The sequence below is a fragment of the Phyllosticta capitalensis genome (assembly GCF_038381095.1).
Source record: "Phyllosticta capitalensis strain CBS 128856 chromosome Unknown BKA78scaffold_6, whole genome shotgun sequence".
Lineage (NCBI taxonomy): Eukaryota > Fungi > Ascomycota > Dothideomycetes > Botryosphaeriales > Phyllostictaceae > Phyllosticta > Phyllosticta capitalensis.
In genome coordinates, this window is record NW_027117444.1 from 2,086,563 (window position 1) to 2,104,743 (window position 18,181).

General features: G+C 56.3%; 7 protein-coding genes across 7 annotated transcripts; 5 read left to right on the plus strand and 2 right to left on the minus strand.

The window, feature by feature from the left end:
- Nucleotides 1-891: 891 nt before the first annotated feature.
- BKA78DRAFT_317468 (cpy like protein carboxypeptidase) lies at nucleotides 892-3,144 on the minus strand. The gene is made up of 3 exons (XM_066888711.1): nucleotides 2,438-3,144; nucleotides 1,487-2,382; nucleotides 892-1,437 (listed from the first exon to the last, which is right to left on the minus strand). Exons 1-3 carry the CDS (start codon nucleotides 2,919-2,921, stop codon nucleotides 1,165-1,167), a joined length of 1,653 nt encoding a protein of 550 aa, XP_066743721.1. The 5' UTR covers nucleotides 2,922-3,144; the 3' UTR covers nucleotides 892-1,164.
- A 109-nt stretch (nucleotides 3,145-3,253) lies between these two features.
- BKA78DRAFT_317471 (Shwachman-Bodian-diamond syndrome protein) lies at nucleotides 3,254-4,561 on the plus strand. The gene is made up of 3 exons (XM_066888712.1): nucleotides 3,254-3,349; nucleotides 3,401-3,452; nucleotides 3,514-4,561. Exons 1-3 carry the CDS (start codon nucleotides 3,329-3,331, stop codon nucleotides 4,410-4,412), a joined length of 972 nt encoding a protein of 323 aa, XP_066743722.1. The 5' UTR covers nucleotides 3,254-3,328; the 3' UTR covers nucleotides 4,413-4,561.
- A 417-nt stretch (nucleotides 4,562-4,978) lies between these two features.
- On the minus strand, nucleotides 4,979-6,014 carry BKA78DRAFT_353894 (phosphatidylethanolamine-binding protein; the record flags this gene model as incomplete). The annotated part of the gene is made up of 2 exons (XM_066891632.1): nucleotides 4,979-5,706; nucleotides 5,822-6,014. 2 exons carry the CDS (start codon nucleotides 6,012-6,014, stop codon nucleotides 4,979-4,981), a joined length of 921 nt encoding a protein of 306 aa, XP_066743723.1.
- A 387-nt stretch (nucleotides 6,015-6,401) lies between these two features.
- On the plus strand, nucleotides 6,402-7,644 carry BKA78DRAFT_156033 (uncharacterized protein). Its single transcript, XM_066883018.1, has one exon. The coding sequence runs from the start codon at nucleotides 6,789-6,791 to the stop codon at nucleotides 7,518-7,520; it is 732 nt and encodes a 243-aa protein (XP_066743724.1). The 5' UTR covers nucleotides 6,402-6,788; the 3' UTR covers nucleotides 7,521-7,644.
- A 1,096-nt stretch (nucleotides 7,645-8,740) lies between these two features.
- BKA78DRAFT_317476 (uncharacterized protein) lies at nucleotides 8,741-9,360 on the plus strand. The gene has a single exon (XM_066888713.1). It carries the CDS (start codon nucleotides 8,760-8,762, stop codon nucleotides 9,243-9,245), a length of 486 nt encoding a protein of 161 aa, XP_066743725.1. The 5' UTR covers nucleotides 8,741-8,759; the 3' UTR covers nucleotides 9,246-9,360.
- A 2,501-nt stretch (nucleotides 9,361-11,861) lies between these two features.
- Nucleotides 11,862-13,813, plus strand: BKA78DRAFT_156056 (uncharacterized protein). Its single transcript, XM_066883019.1, has 2 exons — nucleotides 11,862-12,943; nucleotides 12,995-13,813. Exons 1-2 carry the CDS (start codon nucleotides 12,010-12,012, stop codon nucleotides 13,801-13,803), a joined length of 1,743 nt encoding a protein of 580 aa, XP_066743726.1. The 5' UTR covers nucleotides 11,862-12,009; the 3' UTR covers nucleotides 13,804-13,813.
- Nucleotides 13,814-14,436: 623 nt separating this feature from the next.
- On the plus strand, nucleotides 14,437-17,519 carry BKA78DRAFT_268880 (uncharacterized protein; the record flags this gene model as incomplete). Its single annotated transcript, XM_066885499.1, has 2 exons — nucleotides 14,437-14,716; nucleotides 14,772-17,519. A coding segment is annotated over exon 2 (2,628 nt), but the record flags the coding sequence as incomplete, so codon positions are not given.
- Between the last annotated feature and the right edge of the window lie 662 nt (nucleotides 17,520-18,181).

Consider the following 18,181-nt stretch of genomic DNA (forward strand, 5'->3'; position numbering starts at 1 on the left):
GCTCGCACCTGAGTCGAGGAGCCGAGTTCGGAGTGATCCGATGCTCGATGTAAGGTATGGACCCATCTTCCCGCATCAAAAAGCGCGGTTGCCGTTGGCCGCGTGAGAGCTACTTATATGTACGCGTTTTGTTTGCGCGCAGCGTGATGCTGGCTAACCAGAGAAGATGGACTGGACTATGCTACATATGTGACGATGGACACGATACAATGGCATCTTGAAATGCTCGCGATGCCCGCGGGACGAGCTGCGCGTGTCCACGCTGTTCTGCGTCAAGGTTGATGTGTCTGGCACAATGAGGTGAACAGGCGACTAGGCGTAACTTGGGTCGAGGCTCGTGGACAAGTCCACGAGAGAAAGCAACTGTATTAATTACACTTCTCTGAATTAGTAGCAGCAGCAGCAGTAGCACATCACCGTATCCACACGAGCAAAAGAAGAAAACAGCGCTCCATACACGCACGTCTTCCTCCTCCCTCCTCCCTAGTTAAACCTACAGCAAGGAATCACCCCATCACTGGACGCATTCAGAACCATCCATCCATCTGAAAGAGTTCTCGACCATCACGCAACCAAAGGACGAAGAAGGGTGCCAAAAAAAAAAAAAAAAAAAAAAAAACTGGCAGGGTTGGTGGGATTCGCAGGTCGACAAACACTTGCCCCTTACTTACTAGCTTCAGATCAGGGGAAGAGGGGGGAAGCAAAGCAACACACATACTTTCCAAGGCTTATTCGATCTCACTGTTCGAGGTCATCCGCAAGATACAGTCAACAAGTCGGAAACAAAAAAATGTCTAAGCCTCGAAGTAATGCTGTCGTTATCCGCCCTACCACCTCATCGCACAGGTAGCCGAATATATTCGGGCTCCGATGATATTGCAGGGCGACTCTCCAACATTACCTTTCCACTCTCGTCCAAGGATGAAAAGACCAATCACTCAATCAAAGTTTGCAAAATCATCCAAACAAAAACTTCAATTGTCAATTTGGCAGGGACCAAGCTACATGAACTGGTGATTTTTGCCTTTCCGTCTACCATCTACCACGCTGATCGAATGACCACCTACATCACCTCACCCCACTCACAACATCATCTCACGACATGAGTGCTTGACAATTTCAATTCACCTCTCAAAAGTTCCACCACAACTCCCAAAGACCACCTTACAACTCCTGGCCGAACCACTCGCCGCTGATCCAGCGGTTGAGCATGTCGAGCGAGGCCTCGGGCTGGTCGAACGGCACCATGTGGCCGCCGGCGTGCAGGCGCATAAACGTAAAGTTGCCGTGGCTCTTGATCTGGCCCGTCTTGCGGCCCGAGCCGCCGAGCTTGAGGTCCTCGAGGGGCAGAGGCGCAAACTTCTTCTGGCCGGGCCACTCGAGCGCCTCGCTCCAGGCCTTGTTGCCGAGCCAGTTGCAGATGAAGTCGGCGTCACCCTGATGGAAATGTTAGCGCATGTCTTGGTGAGCTGTGAACGAAACTTACGGCGTAGATCAAGACGGGAATCTGCTCGAGAATGCCAGGGACGAGGCGGTGGAAGGGCTGCATCCAGTCACCCTGGAACAAGAAGTTGCGGTTAATGTCAAAGTTGCAGCTGTCGTAGCTGGAAACCTCGGCACCAAGAGCCGACATGACGTTGTCCTTGTTCAGGTAGTCGGAGATCCAGCCCATCTGAGAGTAGCAGAGATTGCTGCTGTCCTCGCACTTGCCACGGACGTCGTAGACGTTTTGACCGGTGCGCTGGTAGGGGCCAATCATGGCGTTGTTGCAGTAGATGGAGGCGGGGACGCAAGACCAGACGCTCTCGCTGTTGTAGCAGCTCTGGATCAGCGACTGGCAGCGGGGCAGGGCGTTGTCCATGGCCTGGCACTCGCTCTCGCCAAGCACAGCAGGCCAACCTCCCTTTCCGCAGGCCATGGGCCTGTAGTACTCGTATTGGGTCAAGCCATCAGTGAGACCGTTGCCGATCAAGACGGACTTGAGGTTGATGTTGCGCTTCTTGTGCGAGAGAATCTCGGACGCGAAAACGGGAATGTAGTGGCCAGCGTACGATTCACCGGCAATGTGGAAGTCCTGAGTAGCGTACTCGGGAAATTGCTTGAAGAAGAGGGTGAGCAAGGCGTAGACGTCCTTGCCAGCAGCAACCGTGTTGCTAACGGAGCTACCAGAGTAAGAGTAACCAACGTTGACGGGTTGGTCAAGGAAGATGACGGAAGCATTGCTGTTCCAGGAAGCCGGGTTGTACTTGACTTCGCGCTCCTTGGTGATTGACGAGGGGCCGAGCTCCATGAACAAGCCAGTCAGCGACGAGCAGCCGGGGCCGCCGTTGAGCCAGAGGATGACGGGGTCATTCTTGGGGTCGTTGCGGGACTCGAAGAACCCTGGCAAGCTTGTGTTAGCTCCAGTCTGTCATCTCAATGGAGCGGCATGACTCACAGTAGAACAAGTGCTTATCATCCTCGTCGTCGTCGAGGTATCCGCTGTACTGCTTGACGGTGTCGACGCCGAGCGACTTGGGGTCGACCTTCTTGGTGCGGAGGCTGTAGGCATCCAGCCTCCCGTCAACGTCGCGCTCCTTCTCGCCCTTGGAGTTTTCGACCCAGACGCTCTGGACGTCGGCGCCCTTGATGACATGGTCCCACTCGGAGTCATGCTTGCGGGTGTGCGGCTTCGGGGAGGAGAAGAAGTTTGCCTTTTCCATGGCGTCGGGGAACATCATGGCGACCTCGTCCCAGACCTGGCGAGCTTCGGCCGTCATGGTCTTGAGGGCATCTTCGAGGTTGTGGAGCGGCTTCTCCCAGGCCTTGGTGACGGCCTCGGAGGCGTCCTGGACGGGCTTGGGAATCTTAAAGATCTGCTGCTGGTCGGCCAGCGCCGTGGTGGCAGCTCCAACGAGGAGCGCGGAGGTGGCGACCTTCATGGTGCAATCAGCTCGGAGAGATGATCAGCGGTCGGCTTCGGATGGATGACGCGATGGACAGATGGAAGTGAAATGGACGAGATGGAGTGGTCTCGTGAGGGGAAGAGAGGAGGTGAAGAAGATAGACTGGGGTGAAGTGTGGACGAGAGTCAAGAGTGGAAAGCTAAGCTAAGCTACGGGAGCTGCAGCTGGCCCGGAGACGACTTCGGTGTGCCTGACTGACTGACGGGAGGCTGGGGTTGGATGGGTCGCGTGCAGCTGATAAGGCCTCTTGGCTTCCCTATCTGCTCTAGCGCAGCTTCTACGTCACCGTGAGCCAGACTGACTCCAAATCTTCATCGAGCCTTGCCATAACTTCAACACATCTCTCTCCTCTCTTGCCCACAACCCCGAGCAACACCGCCAAAATGCCCGTGGGAATCAAGACCGTATGCTTGCCGTCCCTCTCTCCTTCGAAATCCCTGCTGACATGTTTCCAGCCCGTCAACCAAATCAAGTTGACCAATGTTTCACTTGTTCGCATGAAAAAAGGTTCGCCAATCAAAAAATACCTCGCCGCCTCCTTCCACCCCCCCTAACACCGCGCGAACAGGCAAGAAGCGCTTCGAAATCGCATGCTACAAGAACAAGGTGCTCGAATGGCGCAGCGGCGTCGAAAAGGACCTGGACAACGTGCTGCAAATCCCAAACGTCTTCATCAACGTCAGCAAGGGCCAGGTCGCCAACAAGGAGGACCTGTCCAAGGCGTTTGGCAAGGACCGGCCGCTCGACGACATCATCCTCGAGATCCTGAACAAGGGCGAGCTGCAGGTCGGAGAGAAGGAGCGCAATGCGCAGCTCGAGCGCGTCCACAACGAGGTTGTCGACATTGTGGCTGGCCGTCTGGTCGACCCCAAAACGAAGCGCGTCTATACGACGGGAATGATCGAGAAGGCTTTGGATCAACTGAGCTCGCAAACCGCAAAGGCGCCCGCGACAGACAACAGCGGCACCTCGACTCCCACAACCGCGGAAGGCGCTGAACAACCGAAAAAGGACCTCCCGCGGTGGAGCGGCGTCTCCAACACCAAGTCCGCCAAATCGCAAGCCCTCGAAGCCATGAAGGCCCTCATCGCACACCAACCGATCCCCGTTGCACGCGCCCGAATGCGCCTGCGCATCACCTGCCCGACCAACATCCTCAAGCAAGCAGCCAAAAGCGCAGCGCCCGCACCTGCCGCAGCGCCCGCCGCAAAAGACAACAACAAGAAAGGCAAGGGCGGCGGTGAAGACAACGACGAAGAGCAAAAGGCGGCGGCGGGCACCGTCAAGGACCGCATCCTGGCGCTGGTCGAGCAGGTCGAGAACCAGGACGTGCTGGGCGACGAGTGGGAGTGCGTCGGCTTCGTCGAGCCCGGCGCCTACCGCGCGCTGACCGAGTTCATCTCCACGCAGACCAAGGGGCGCGCAAGAGCTGAGGTGCTTGACATGGCCGTCATGCACGAAGACTAGAGAAAGAGACACGAAAGAAAAGAGATGGGAAAAGTGGCAGCATAACTATACATTGGGGCGTTTTGGCATTTCAGGGTTGGGACGGTAGGTGGACACAAAAAAGCATTTCTAGAGCGATACCACTCACTGTCATGACGCTTGGAGGGGGGGGGGGGGGGGGGGGCCTCGCTGGTACGTAGTCCGCCGTGTGTTCGACTCATCATCAAGTTCAAAGTTCAAATTTCAACGTCCTTTTGGAGGCTGGCTTCATGCTACCCAAGTATTGCTACATTGCTGCGTCTGATCTTTTCCCCATTCCACCACGTACGAATGCCTCTGCTCGACTCCAGCCAAGTCGGCAGGCCTCGTCGTCTCTTTCCCTGGTACTCACCCGACCGCAGTAAAGGACCGCGGACGCGGGAACGCAAAAATAAATACAGACGGACGCAAGACGAAAACCCAAACGTCCTATATGCCTCCAGAGCAACGACGACCACCGCTCACCTCCCCCTTACTTCGTTTCCCTCCGCTACCACCACCGCTGCCGCCGCTCAACGTCAACCCACCTCAACTGATCAACTGCGTCCTCAACCAATCAACCACAGCGCACCCGCAAGCGCTCCGATCAACGCCCCCAGGCCCAGCTTCTCCCTCCTCTCCGCGCCAGATCCCGAGTCGGTAGGAGCCGTGCCGCTCGGGGTGGTACCGCCCTCGCCGCCGCTGCTGCCGCCGCCGCCGCCGCCCGTCGAGTTGGTGGCATTCCCATTCCCGAGCGACGAGTTGCCAATGCCGGCGGCAGCACCCGTACCATTGTACGTGTCGGTGCCATTACCCTGGGTCATGCTGCCAACAAGGAAATACGTCGCCGCGACAGGATCGCCCAAGTTGGCCTTTTGGACAAAATCCGTGGCATTGAAGAGCGTGCGATTCTGGCCGCCCTGCCTCGCCTCATAGTCGGCCGGCAGCGTGAAGTTGTCGGAGCCCTCTGGCTGGCGGAACACCATGACGATGTAGCGGTGGGGGGCCTCGCTGGGGGGCGCGGGGCCCTGGTAGGGGACGACGGCGGCGGTGCCCGTGTCCGCGGCCGACAGCATCGAGATGGCCGTGTCGTTGGCGGTCTGCGTCTCGGTGCTGCGGCTCAGCCGGGCGCCCGGCTGCATCCAGTGCAGGATCTCGCTGCGCGACGTGTTTTGCGGCGACGGCGCGTCCGGGTCCACCATCAGGATGAGGTACGTCGCTGGCAGCGTGCTGTTGGTCGGTGGGCCCAGCGTGGTGCGGTTGGCCGGGAGGTAGATTTGTGGGGCGCTTTGCGTTGCTGCGAGAGAAGAGGGCGCGTGGTGTCAGCTTGCATTGTTTACATGTCCACTCGAGCTTTTTCCTCTTTCGATACCCTCTCTAGATGCTGGGGTGGGCATTGGGGGCAAACGCACAATTCCTCTCAAAGACGCCGCCCAGCACGAAGAAGAAGGGATCCGTAGTATTCTGGTCAAACGTCGCCAGCAGGCGCTCCGAGGAGCTGGGCGAGAAGTTTGGCGGCGTCTGCGCCAGGGCCGCTCCGGCTGAGAGCAGCAGCAGCGACAGCAAGCTGCGGTGGGTCGAGGAGGAGGAGCGTCGTGAAGGCATGGTTGCTGGTCGTAGTCGTATAGTTGTGGTCGAGCAAAAGATGCATAGATTCGAATGAGAATGGAGCTCGAGACAATATCAATTGGGGTCGTGGCGCCGTGTCCAGTGGCCCTCGAACCAATGTGGGTGGAATTGATGGAGTGGTGAGGTGAGTGTGTGGAGGAATCCCGCAGCAGCAGAGTGACAGCCAGGCGAGTGGCTGCGCGGGGTGGTTGAGAAGGAAGAATGAGGAGGAGGCGCAGTGGAGCAGGCAGGTGTCAGAAGCAGTAGATGGCAGCAGCAGCAGCAGTGGCAGTGGCAGGTGCAGTCTCTAGACCAGAAAAAGCAGGAAGAGAATGGTGTGAAGATGGGATGGGAAGAGGGTTCCTTGGGAGCAAGCAAGAATTCAAGACGGGGAAGCCCTGGGCAGGGTGATGCAAGAGAGCACCTCACCAAGACCACGCCCGGCCATGTCCCAAGCAGACGGGCGCTACACCATGTGCTTTTTTCTCCTCTGCGTCTCCGTTCCAAGACGCCCAAGACTGGTCTTTCTTTGTGCGTCATTGGCTGCAGCAGGCGTTCGACGCACCCCTGGAGCACAGCATCCCCCCGCCAATGCCCTGCCTACATGTATGGATTTGTGCCCTATCGACCTGCCTTTTTCGCTAGTTGGTGAATCTCATGCTTCTTGTTTGATGCTGGGCGACGCGCAAGCCTTTTTGCTTGTACTGTGCCTATGTGGTCTAACTCGACTATAGATGTCAGTTGTCGAACGTACTATTGATCCCAAGTCGTATGCCCATGCCTCCCTGGCCCTCGCCCAACAGCCTAAGCCGACAGCGCGAGCACTCTACTCGGGGTCCGTCCGTCAATGGTCCAGTTGTCGGGTGTGACAGCACATCCGACGGGACGGCTCTGACAACATCACCCGTCGAGCCGTTCAGACGTTGTTGTTGCTGCTGCTCTGCTGCGGCGGCAACGAAGCGCCAACCGTCGCAGGAGGCTCTGACGCGCTGTGTGCTCCGACTCGCACTGCCTCTCTTTCGCCTTCAGCCAACTGAGCAACAGTGTGGCGTGGCTAAGTGGATGTTGCTGCTGCTGCTACTGCTAGTAGCACGCTGTACCGTAACTATCCGTTCATGTAGCAACAGCTGGGGGAACGGGCAAGGTGCGACCTACGCTGACGTCATTGATCGACCATGCCCAGAGCCGCCCAGCTTCCATCCTCTCTGCCTTCTCCGCATCGCTCGACCGGCCAAGTCGACGAAGTGGGAAGTGTGGCCGTGGACCGAACCGTTATCGACAGATGTTCGAGCAAGGTATGTGGTTGACAATCCCGTCGTTGTTGGATTGGTTGGCCATCTCAATTGCTGCAGATGCTTGCCGGCCCGCCACTGGCGAACGAACGCGTTGGAGTCGACTTCAGGGTTGAATTCTCCGCGAGTTGATGGAAAAGCTGCAGTTCTGCGGACATGGCCTTTGAAATTGGGACAACGAGATGAGGCCACTGTGTGTCGTTCTCGTTGAGACGCAAAAAGCTCGTGGCTGAGCGCCTGCGTATTCGTACTGAAGTTGTAGGATGTCTGACAACTGCACCAAGAGAAGGAGAACAATTGCTGACGCGGGGCAAGAATGTCAAAGTCGACAGATGCTGTGAAGCGGGGAAAAAAAAAAAAAAAAAAAAGACCCCCCGTTTTGCTCCAAACAGAAGAGATCCGTCTCTTTGGCATACTCCACTTACCTTCAGTGTGCCTTTCTTGGATGACGACAAGCCAATGTCTTCTTTAATTTCCGTTCCAAGTCAAATTCTTGCAACGGAACAAGCAAAGGAGCGCCCGTCGTCTGGGGGTGTACTTCCACAAAGCTTCTGCCTCCTACCTTTTTGCATTGGAGCACCTCAACTCAGGTCGCCGCTCGCCTTCCCCGTGTACTGTTCTCTGGGGCTGGTTTGAGCCAAACCATCTCCGCGTGCTGTCCAGCGTCTCTCCCCTCCCAAAGTCCCACAACCCTTTCCTCGCCATGTACACCACCACACTTCTCGCAAGCGACATCGGCCACATCCTCCATGTTCGCTCCCTTGAAGTCTGCGGCCACGGGCCATCGCGACGATCTAGGCCGCTGCGCTGTGCTGCGCTGCGTCGACAGTCGACCCGAACCGCCAACCTACCTACCCAACCGCGCCCACAGCTTCTGGTCACCGCCCCGGTCCGTGTACTGGCGTTGCATATGCGTAGGTGCATCCTCCGGCGAAACGAAACGCGGTCGATGAGCCGTGGACGGTGGTTGAAGTGATCTGGTAGGTGTACGTGGGTTGTTGTGGGAGACGTCCGGCGCCGCCATCGAGAATCGAACCAGCCCCCGCCGCCTTGGTAGTGGTCGCGGCGCCGTCGCGCTCTGGACCCGTGGTTCGACGGGATTCACAGACGGCTCTCAGGGTCCGAGGGTCCACGAGACGTGGTGGTGTCTGGTCAGAGGCGTACGGCGTACCTGAGCGCAAACCCGGTACACATGCTGCGTGCGGATGCGTAGTCGACCGACTTTTGGCAGCACTACTAGGTAACGTGCTGTATGTCTGTCAATGTCGATGTCACGGTGGGCCGTGAGGAAGATGGTAACGACAAGACCCGCCAAGGAAGCTTGAATGCTCCCCATACGCTGTCTCCCGTCCGGCGTTGACATCAATTCGGAAATGAGGTTTCTTGCCTCACTCGCTGTGGTTAGTACACTCGCCGGAGAATAGTTACAATGGACTTGATTGACTTGTGGATGGTTCATCGGGTCTCGCCTGCCAAACTCTATTCCAATTCCGCCGCACCTCATCACCTGGCAGGTCAAATTTCCATTGGAATAATATTGAAAGGACGGGCGCTTCATCAGTCCCATCACCCATATCAGCAGCGCGCAGCGCCAATCAACAAGTGCAGACAGGAAGATTCAATCCGGTGCAAGATCAGTCGGCCAATGTTACCCACTGAGCTCGCGCAACAATTTTCCAGATATCAGAGATCTTCGAGCGTTCTTCCAAATCCAACGTGTGCGCGCGTCTTCTCTCTTGGCGGCCACGAGCAGCTACTAGTCGTCGGCCGGCCCCGCGTGCGTGCGTGCGTGCGTGGGATGGTTTGCTCTGTGGTGAGGCATGTAGAAAGTGTTACGGACCTCGGGATGATCCAGATGCATATCTACTCCGTTCTCGTTGGACTTTGGGGGCACAGAGGCGAGTCTGGGCTGGGCTGGTGGGCTGAAGAACGCTAGGGGGAGCTGTGGTGAGTGGCTGAGATGTTGTAGGTGGCTCAGCTCGACAGACGGCTTCGAGTAGCGGGAGTGGGGTGAGAAAAAGCATTCTCGTGCTTTTGATGGCTGCAATAATAGTGACTACTATGCTCTCAAGAGTCTCTCGGAGAGAAAGTCCCCTCGCACACCTACCGAATTCTGGTTTCTCGACCACACCACCACCGGCAAAAAGACGACCGGAGTCGAGATCGCGAGAGCAGCGCAGGAGCGACAACAACCGCTTCCCCAAACCAGACACTGCGCACGCAGCAGTCCGACATCTGAATCAGGGGCCCTCTTTCCAGGCACGATCGTCACGGCGGTCCGCCGTCCGGCGGCCGCACAGGCGGGAATAACCAAGAGCGCCCAGCAAATCAACGTCCTGCCAGCATGTGGAGAACCTTCCTCTTGTGAGGTTCGTCGAGTCTTGGGTCTGCAGGCGAGATGGGTTGTCTCACTCCCTCATCACACCTCTTGTCAGGGGCATATGATGGCGAAGTGGTGGTGGAACGAGACGAGATTTCGGAATTCCCGTCCTCGTCGTAAGGCGCCTTCGGCTCGCTTGCCGAAGCATATCGGGGCGATAGGGCCGTAGGGAGGACGAAGGAGGAAAAGGCTTGCCTTCGAGTTCTAGAATATAGATGTGGGTGCACCTGCCTGTAGGGTCTTAGCCTGCCTATAGTTTGTAGAGCACGTTCCTCTTGCTCAAAGGCTTTTTCAATTTGCACAAGGCGCCGAAGGGCTGTTTTTGTGTGGTGGGAGATGAGAGAAAGTGATGGCGAGACTGCTTTGACGTTATTCCCGGACCGACTGGCTTGTTGTTTGTCAGATGGAGGCGTGAAGATGTGGTCGTCGAGAAGCAGAACCACCCCCGGAGGAGACTCGTCATCAGCGCCTTGCCATCTTGCATTCAGCCAGCTCACTCCGCATCTCGTCCAGACTGGACAGACTCGATCCTCGTTTTTGAGGCGGGGTGCCACGTCGCCTTCTACTTTATTCGAGCATCGACGTCTTGATACCGTCTCCTTGGGTTTCAATAACAGTTGTCCGCGCCTCTCTCGAACACAAAAAAGCCACAGCGTACGACCGTTTGTAGGGCGCCTTATGGCGAAAACTGCCCGAAGCAGTAGTCGAGCCGAGCCGCAACGAAAGCGGCGGCTGTGCTGCAGGGCGACAGGCCAAAAACGATTCAGGTCGTCGGCGGAGAAGCTCTCGAAGCGTAGGAGAATGTGACGCCGCAGTGGCAGCAGAACAATGGACGCGTACTTGTGCGACCAGCGTCTTTGTCCAGTGTGGTGGAATAATCTTGAGTATTTTGAATGTGGCTGTGCGCTATTGGTGTCTCCTCAGTCCTCGCATTCTGTGCTCCGGGTACAAACTCCGAGCAAGAACCTTGAGTGAATCCGCATTCCGGCCGCTGAGTGCTCACTGTTTTGACAGAAAAGTATGTGAGGGCCGAGGTCCTCTCTAACTGCCAAGTACTTGTCAAGTGCAAGAGGCAAAGAGCGAAAAAAAAGTTCAACAGGTGCCAGAGCCTGTGGCGTGACAGATGACGCTCCAGTTACCTGACGATATGGCCTCCAAGGCATGCAGGGCTCTCCTTTGCTCGTGCCGGCCAAGGTCCCTAGCCGTGTGAGCCGCTGACGGTGCAAAGGCAAGGTCGGCGTGCTGCAAGAATTGACTGGCTCCAAGCCTATCTCCGAGCCGAGTGCATGTCGGCCGAAGCATCATGACAAAATCAGCAAAGTGCTGAACTCAGCGCCGATACCCTCTTGAATCGGCTGGCCGTTTCACGCGCTTGCTCTCCTCAGAATCTACGTCTAGTGCTGCAAGCAGATGAAAGAGGAACATGGTCGATCAAGATGGTCCATTTGTTTGCATCTCCACATGAATTCGGCGAGCAGATCCGAGAGTGGACTGCGGAGGCTCCAGGCCAGGGCCAGCATGGGCATCACCGTGGCGTTGCTTCTTTGTCTCGAGACGACCATGTTTGTCGACGGGCGAGCCTGAAGAAGAGTCGGTACTGCTGCGGAGTGCTTAGTCTAGGACGGGTGGTTAAAGTTTGGCGGCAGGTAAGCAAAGATTGCGTATGCATGGTGAAGTTGAAGCCATGGCGAAGAAGAAGAAGTCTGGTAAGCTAGGGACCAGATTCCAAGTGATGATTGTTCGGCATTTGGGTGAGAGCGAGAAATGTGCCGGCGTGCGCTGAGATGTCGAGAGAGGGACCAGTGCACCGGAGGCATGGCCATTTTGGGCCAAGGCGGGCTGAGAGGAGCCGGAGATGATTAGAGCGACGGACTCGGAGAGGCGCAGCGCTGAAACTCAGCAGCGAAGCGCCAGAGTCGCTAAATCCCTTTGGGCCCCGCCCCCAGCCATGTCCACCCAACTCTCTCTCCCATCTCCCATTTCTCCCCCCATCAACCCCAACATCAACCACCAAACCTCCTAATTCCGCTTGCGACGACCCCCAAGCCGTCGCATTCAACCACCGCACTCCAAACACTTCGCTCGTTACCCTCCATCGTCGCGCCGCCCTCGCTCCAAGGCCAAGCCGCCAGCTCGTTCCCAAAATAGAACGCTGACGACGCTTTCTCACTGCCTGCGCGCCCGCGACCCCGGGGACCCGACGACCGCCAGCAACTGCGTCTTGATCGCTACCACAAAACACGACCCACACCCGTTGCCTTAGCAAGGTTTTCGCCCTTTACTCCTCTCTCCACACCCACCCAACAACTCTACCGCCGTCATGTCTACCATCGCGGCCCAGCCCATGGGCTACCAGGCCTTCAACACCAACCAATGCTTCGATCCGGACATGGACAGCCTCATCGACTTCAATGCCATCCAGTCTCCGGCCCCCGCCAGCTCGTCGCAAATGGCTCCCTCAACAGTTGCCTCGACCATGGCAAGTCCCACCAACAGCATCCTGCCTCTCGACCAGGCCGAAGACCACCAGACTCCGGCCAAGCCGAGCCACGAGTATGAGCTCTTCAAGCAGCAAACTGGCCTGCCCTCCGGCTCCCTTCCGGGAATCCAGATGCCGTCGATGAACCAGCCTATGCGCGAGTCTTTCAACTTCAGCAACTCCGGCCTCGGCTTTGACGATGGATGGGGTGATTTCGACATGGACACCAACATGGGTAACTCCGGTCCTGTCCCCAACTTCATGTTTGGTTCCGAAGGCCAGCAAAAAGACGACTTCGTCGACCCCCACAACATCCAGCAGCAGTCGCAACAAAACATCCGATTCTTCCCGGGTATGCATCAGCAACAAGCTGCTCTCGCGGCCAAGGCGCAGGCGCAGGCCCAGCAGCAGCGGCAACAACAGATGCTCCAGCAACAACAGCAACAACAACATCAACATCACCAGCAGCAAAGGGAACAACAAGGCCGCCACCATGCCCAAAGAAAATCTGCTCAGTTCACCGACGCCCGCACGGAAGAGACCATTGCGCGCGTTGTCAACCAGATCCGCCAGAACAGCATCTTGCACTCCCAGCAAGCGGATGCTAACGGCTCGGGCGTCCTGCCCCACATCGTCAAGATGAAGAAGGATGAGGAAGAGATGGACGAGGATGAGAGACTCCTCGCCAGCGAGGAGGGCAAGAAGCTCAGCAGCAAGGAGCGCCGTCAACTTCGCAACAAGGTTTCTGCCCGCGCATTCCGCTCGAGAAGAAAGGGTATGTGACTCGATCAAAACACCTGCAACACTACATACTGACACAACCTAGAATACATCTCGCAGCTTGAGGGTGAAGTTGCTGCCAAGCAAACCGAGGCCAACGAGCTGCTTATGCAGAACCGCGCTCTCATGGAGGAGAACGCGCGCTCGCGCGCCTTCATCGAGCGCCTTCTCCGTCACCAAGCTTTCGTGCCCTTCCTTGACGAGCTCAGCCGCGATCCCGCTCTGTCCGAGCCTGCGAAGATGCCGGCCGCTCCGGTCTCGCAGGCCCCGGCCCAGCAAAACTTCAACACGGCACCTCCCATGATGAAGGAGTCCTCCCACGAGAACACTTCTCAAATGGGCATGTCCATGATTCCCGAGCAGTCGTCCATGGCTTTTGACATGAACAACAACAACGTCAACTACTTCCCCGGCAGTGGTTTCAACTTCAACCAGCCCCAGGTCTTTGCTGTCCTCGAGCTTCCCGAGGGTCCCACCCACCCCTTTGAGCTTGAGGGTCTCTCCGGAAAGGGCAGCTCGTCCATCTTTTCCCCCGTTGAGGAGACCGTCAAGCCCGACTTCCCGGTGATCGAGCGCCCCGAGTTCGTCGCCGAGAAGCCGGCTGCCTCCGAGACTGCCGAAGTCGAGGAGGTCGACGATGGTAACCCGGACTTTGCTCTCTACTTCAACTCGCCTGCTCCCTCTTCTGCCTCTTACCAGGAATCTCTCTTTGGTCACATTGCCCCCGAGAAGGCTTTTGCCCGCATCGAGGTCACCCTCAACAACGAGACTCCTGAGCAACAACAACAACGTTTCGACCGCGCCACCGCCAAGCTTGATGCCGCTTGTGAGCGTGTCCTCGCAATGTGCTTGTAAACATGATCTTTCATCACCTTCAAAAGTGGAGTGAGGATTGCAGGGCGTAGGCAATCACTTCTTTCGTTGTGTTTATTTCCTTCGTTATTTGTGGATATTTTTGAGACTGGACTTGGTGGGCACGACTCTCGTTTGATATCAAAGCGGCATCTGTCATTTCATTTTCCTTTTTTGCAATTTTTCTCAACAGGATGAGCGGGTTGTGCTCAAACATCTGCCATAGAGCAGGAATCCGGCGAACAAAGGCGCCTCGACAAGCTACTTTTTGCTGTGGGACTGGGAAACGGGATATAGGAATTTTCTCGAGCTGCATTGACAGCATCGATTGGATAGCAATCTTGACATTATTTGCAAGAAACCTTGTGTCATGGATGACAAGCACTAAATACTCTGGTCCGGTTCAGAACTTTACTGTAGTCAAGTCAGCTCCTTGGTGAAATCGAGGCTTCGGAGACACAACTGCGATCTGGTTAATTCAATGTTCTCCGAGCATAGTCAAAAGGTTAACTAACTACCTGCCTCTGTCTGGTCGTAGTTTGCCCTGTGTGCTATCTAGCACGACGGCCGAAGTTGCCCCGTTGTACTGGGATGCGGTCGAAATAATTCGCGGGAAAGCTTCACCACGCGACTGCGCTTCTGTCAACGCCGCTCTACGTCCACAGTCCTGCGCTTTCCTGTTTTCCTGGTCGCCAAAATAGCGGGCCTCACAGAACGTCGCGTTTTAGCGGCGGCTCTGAATTTCAAAGCCGCACGCTCTCTCGCGAATGTGAGAGCCTCTGCGCCTATCCGCCGTCCAGTCTGGGTGCTCCGCCAACATCGAACCTTTGCGTCAACGCCTTCAACGCGCTCTGTACTGGCCTCTGTCATTGCTCAGCCCCTTAATAATCCTCGTGAAGGCTCACAAGGGCAACAAGTAAGTCACTCTGAGTCATTCCTTCCCCGAGAGTTAGCTAATGCTCATCAACCAGCCATCCGCCGCTGAACCCGCCGAAGAACCACAAGACTCGGTACCTCCATTCATAATTTTCAAAACGCACCTTCCCATCACACGATACAGCAACAACTCTCGGTCACACCAACGCGACGGTATGCAGGCGACCTTGAGGGTAGTCTCGACGCCGACGGCGGACACACCGAGCACCGTGGTGGTGTTGAATTGCGATGACAAGCAATATATGATTGGAAACATGGGCGAGGCTGTGCAGCGGACAATGAACGAGCTGGGTGTACGCCTGGTCAAGACGCACGACTTCTTCTTGACCGGCCGCTCTGAATGGAGGAATCTGGGAGGACTGCTCGGCATGGCTCTCACAAAGGCCGACCAGGTGATTGCGAGCAATCAGGACAAGAACAGCAAAAACTTGGAGAAAATCACATTGAACGTGTTTGGGCCGCCGAATCTCAATTACACCATTGCCACCACCCGGAGGATCATTTTCAAGAGAGGGATGCCGTTGAATACTTTGGAGATTAGGGACGATCCACCCAGAGGAGAGGACCAGGAGATCCTCCATACGTTTGCCGACGATAACCTCAAATTATACCCCATGTCGATTTCGCCCCAAGACAAGCAGTCGTCACCTGCATCCTCCACTTCCAGGCGCAGGAAGAGGAGTCACGATGAGATGAATGACGTCCAGACATCCCCACCGAAGAGTCCAGAATCCCCTCCGTCAGATCCAAAGCAGACTGTAGATCAGGTTGCCCGGAAAGTGGTCACAGACATGTTCAATTCCACTTGGAGTAAGGATGCCTTTTTTGAAAGCAAATTGTCCGAGGTCAAACTTCCAGCCAAAGTCTTTTGGCGGGCTCCCGGCAGTGACAAGGTCGAACCTTTTGACTGGTCTGCTGCCCCTCAGGACCCCGTCGTGTTGGTCCGAGAACCGTGGCCAGCAACTCAGGTCAAATGGCTGCCTGATGTCGAGCGCGCCCCTCAGGCAGTCTCGTACCTGATCAAGACTTGCGACATGCGAGGCAAGTTTGACAAGGCCAAAGCAGAAGAACTGAAGGTACCAAAAGGCAAAATTCGTGGTGTTCTCGCGCAAGGCCAGTCCATCCAACTGGAGAGTGGCGAAACGATAACACCCGAGATGGTTATTGGACCGACGCGCGTGGGCTTGGCTTTTGGAGTCATCGATCTGCCCACCGCTGACTATGTCGGTCCGCTCATCAGCCGCAGCGAGTGGCAGATGCCCGAGATCAAGGACAACCTAAAGCTCATCGTCTGGATTCTCGGTCCAAATGTAGCCTCTGACCCGGCACTGAAGTCGTTCATGGAGTCTCTTCCAGACGTAAAGCACCTTGTATCTTCGCAGGACCTAAGCTCCAATCCAATCATGTTCAAGAAAAGCGCCGGATCTTTACTTCGACTGTCAAAGGCAGACGAAAAGAGGTTCAGAGTGCCATTCGAAGGCACTCCAATCTTGACACAATCTGGGGTTGGGAGCCCGAAGCGAGAAAAATCGATTACTCTACCGGGCAATGCGGAGCCAATAAAGCTTTGCGACGAGTACTTGCTGAAGCCGACATTCAAACTCCACGAAGTTAATCCAAACAATAATGGTCCTGCATTCAACCCAGAAGTAGCCTTGCAAAAACTCAACGGCGATGTCATCGAGGCCTCAAGTAAAGCTAAATCAAAAATAGCAGAGTCTGCGTCGGAGCTTAGGGAGTGGTGGGAGAAAATGCCCTGCCCCGAAGCCGAAGTGATTCCTTTGGGAACTGGATCCGCCTTGCCCTCATTGTATCGCAACGTTTCCGCGACCTTGATCCGCGTGCCTGGATACGGGTCCTACCTCTTGGACTGCGGAGAAGGCACCCTTGGCCAGCTGCAGCGTGCCTTTAGTCCCTCGGAGTTCTTGGAGGTCATGGACGAACTTCGCCTGATTTATCTCAGTCATTCGCACGCTGACCACATTCTTGGAACAATCTCCGTGGTCAAAGCATGGTACAATGTCGTCCACAAAGGCCAGCGATCAAATAATAACTTTCGAAAGGCGCTGAGTGACGCCATCAAATACCCAGCGAACGCCATAGCTTCCCGGCGCCTGGGACTGGTTGCTTCCAAACCATTGCATGACTGGTTCCGGGAGTATTCCGGCGTCGAGGACTTTGGATACTCTCAGACCTGGCCAGTCTTTGCCCGCGGTGGCGAGCTTGAACTGGTAGCTGAGAAGTCTTCAGGGGGAGTGATGCCACTGGTTCCGAAGTCCCGATATGAACATCTTTTTGGCCTCCAAGATATCCAAACCTGCTTCGTCCGGCATTGCCAAAACGCGCAAGCAGTCAGCTTGACGTGGCCGGAGTCTACCCGCGTGGATCACTCGTACTATGGCAGCAAACCGTTCAAGGTGTCGTACAGCGGCGACTGCCGTCCGGACTATGTCAAGTTTCCTGCAATCGGAATGCATTCGACGCTCTTGATCCACGAGGCTACCTTTGAGGACGGGCTGATTAAAGACGCCAAGGCGAAGAGGCACTCGACGACCAGCGAGGCGTTGGGAGTGGGCGCCCGCATGCGCGCCAAGTGCGTCCTCCTCACGCACTTTAGCCAGCGCTACCAGAAGCTGCCGGTCATGGTGCGCGAGCCGAGAGAAAATGACGGCGAGCCCATCGCCGACGAGCCCATCGTTGAAGAGCCCAGCGACAATGTCGTCGCCGCCACCACGGAAGAGCACGATGAAGACGCCATGGACGTCGACCCAGAAGCATACGACGTGCCGCCCGAAGCCAACGACTTCTTCGGCGACCTCGACGCCATGGACGGCTTCGTCGCGCCGGCCGTGAACACCAAACCCCGAAAACTACCGCAAGCCGGATACGTGGAAATGGTCAAAGCCGCCGGCGGCCTCGTGCTCCCCAAGGAGATTGCCAGGGCGGCCGACCCGGACGACCCCTCCTCGACCAAGATTATTATCGGCGGCGACATGCGCGTCGGCTTTGCGAGCGACCTCATGAGGATCAAGATGGGCGAGTTTGCCGAGCTCGAGTACTTTGTCCCCGCTATGGAGAAGCTGTTTGCTGAGGATGCGAGTGAGGAGGCGGCGGTTGAGAAAGGTGGGGAGGCGGAGGAGAAGGCGGACGAGGTCGAGAATAAGGCGAAGAAGGGTGGTGATAAGCAGAAGCAGCAGAAGCAGAAGCAAAAGAACAAGAACAAGGCGCAGCCGGAGGCTCAAGAGAACTAGATCTGGAAGGAGAGTTGATGATAGATCAAGAGCCATTTGAAAGCAAGAGGAGCTGTCTCAAACTATTAGACATGGTTGGCATGGTGGTGTTTCTTGATTTTGTTTTGAAGCATTTCGAGCGGAGTGATACAAAAAGCGTCGGAGCCTTTTTGGTATCATCTATGGAACCGACAAGGTCTCTGGATCGATCTGAG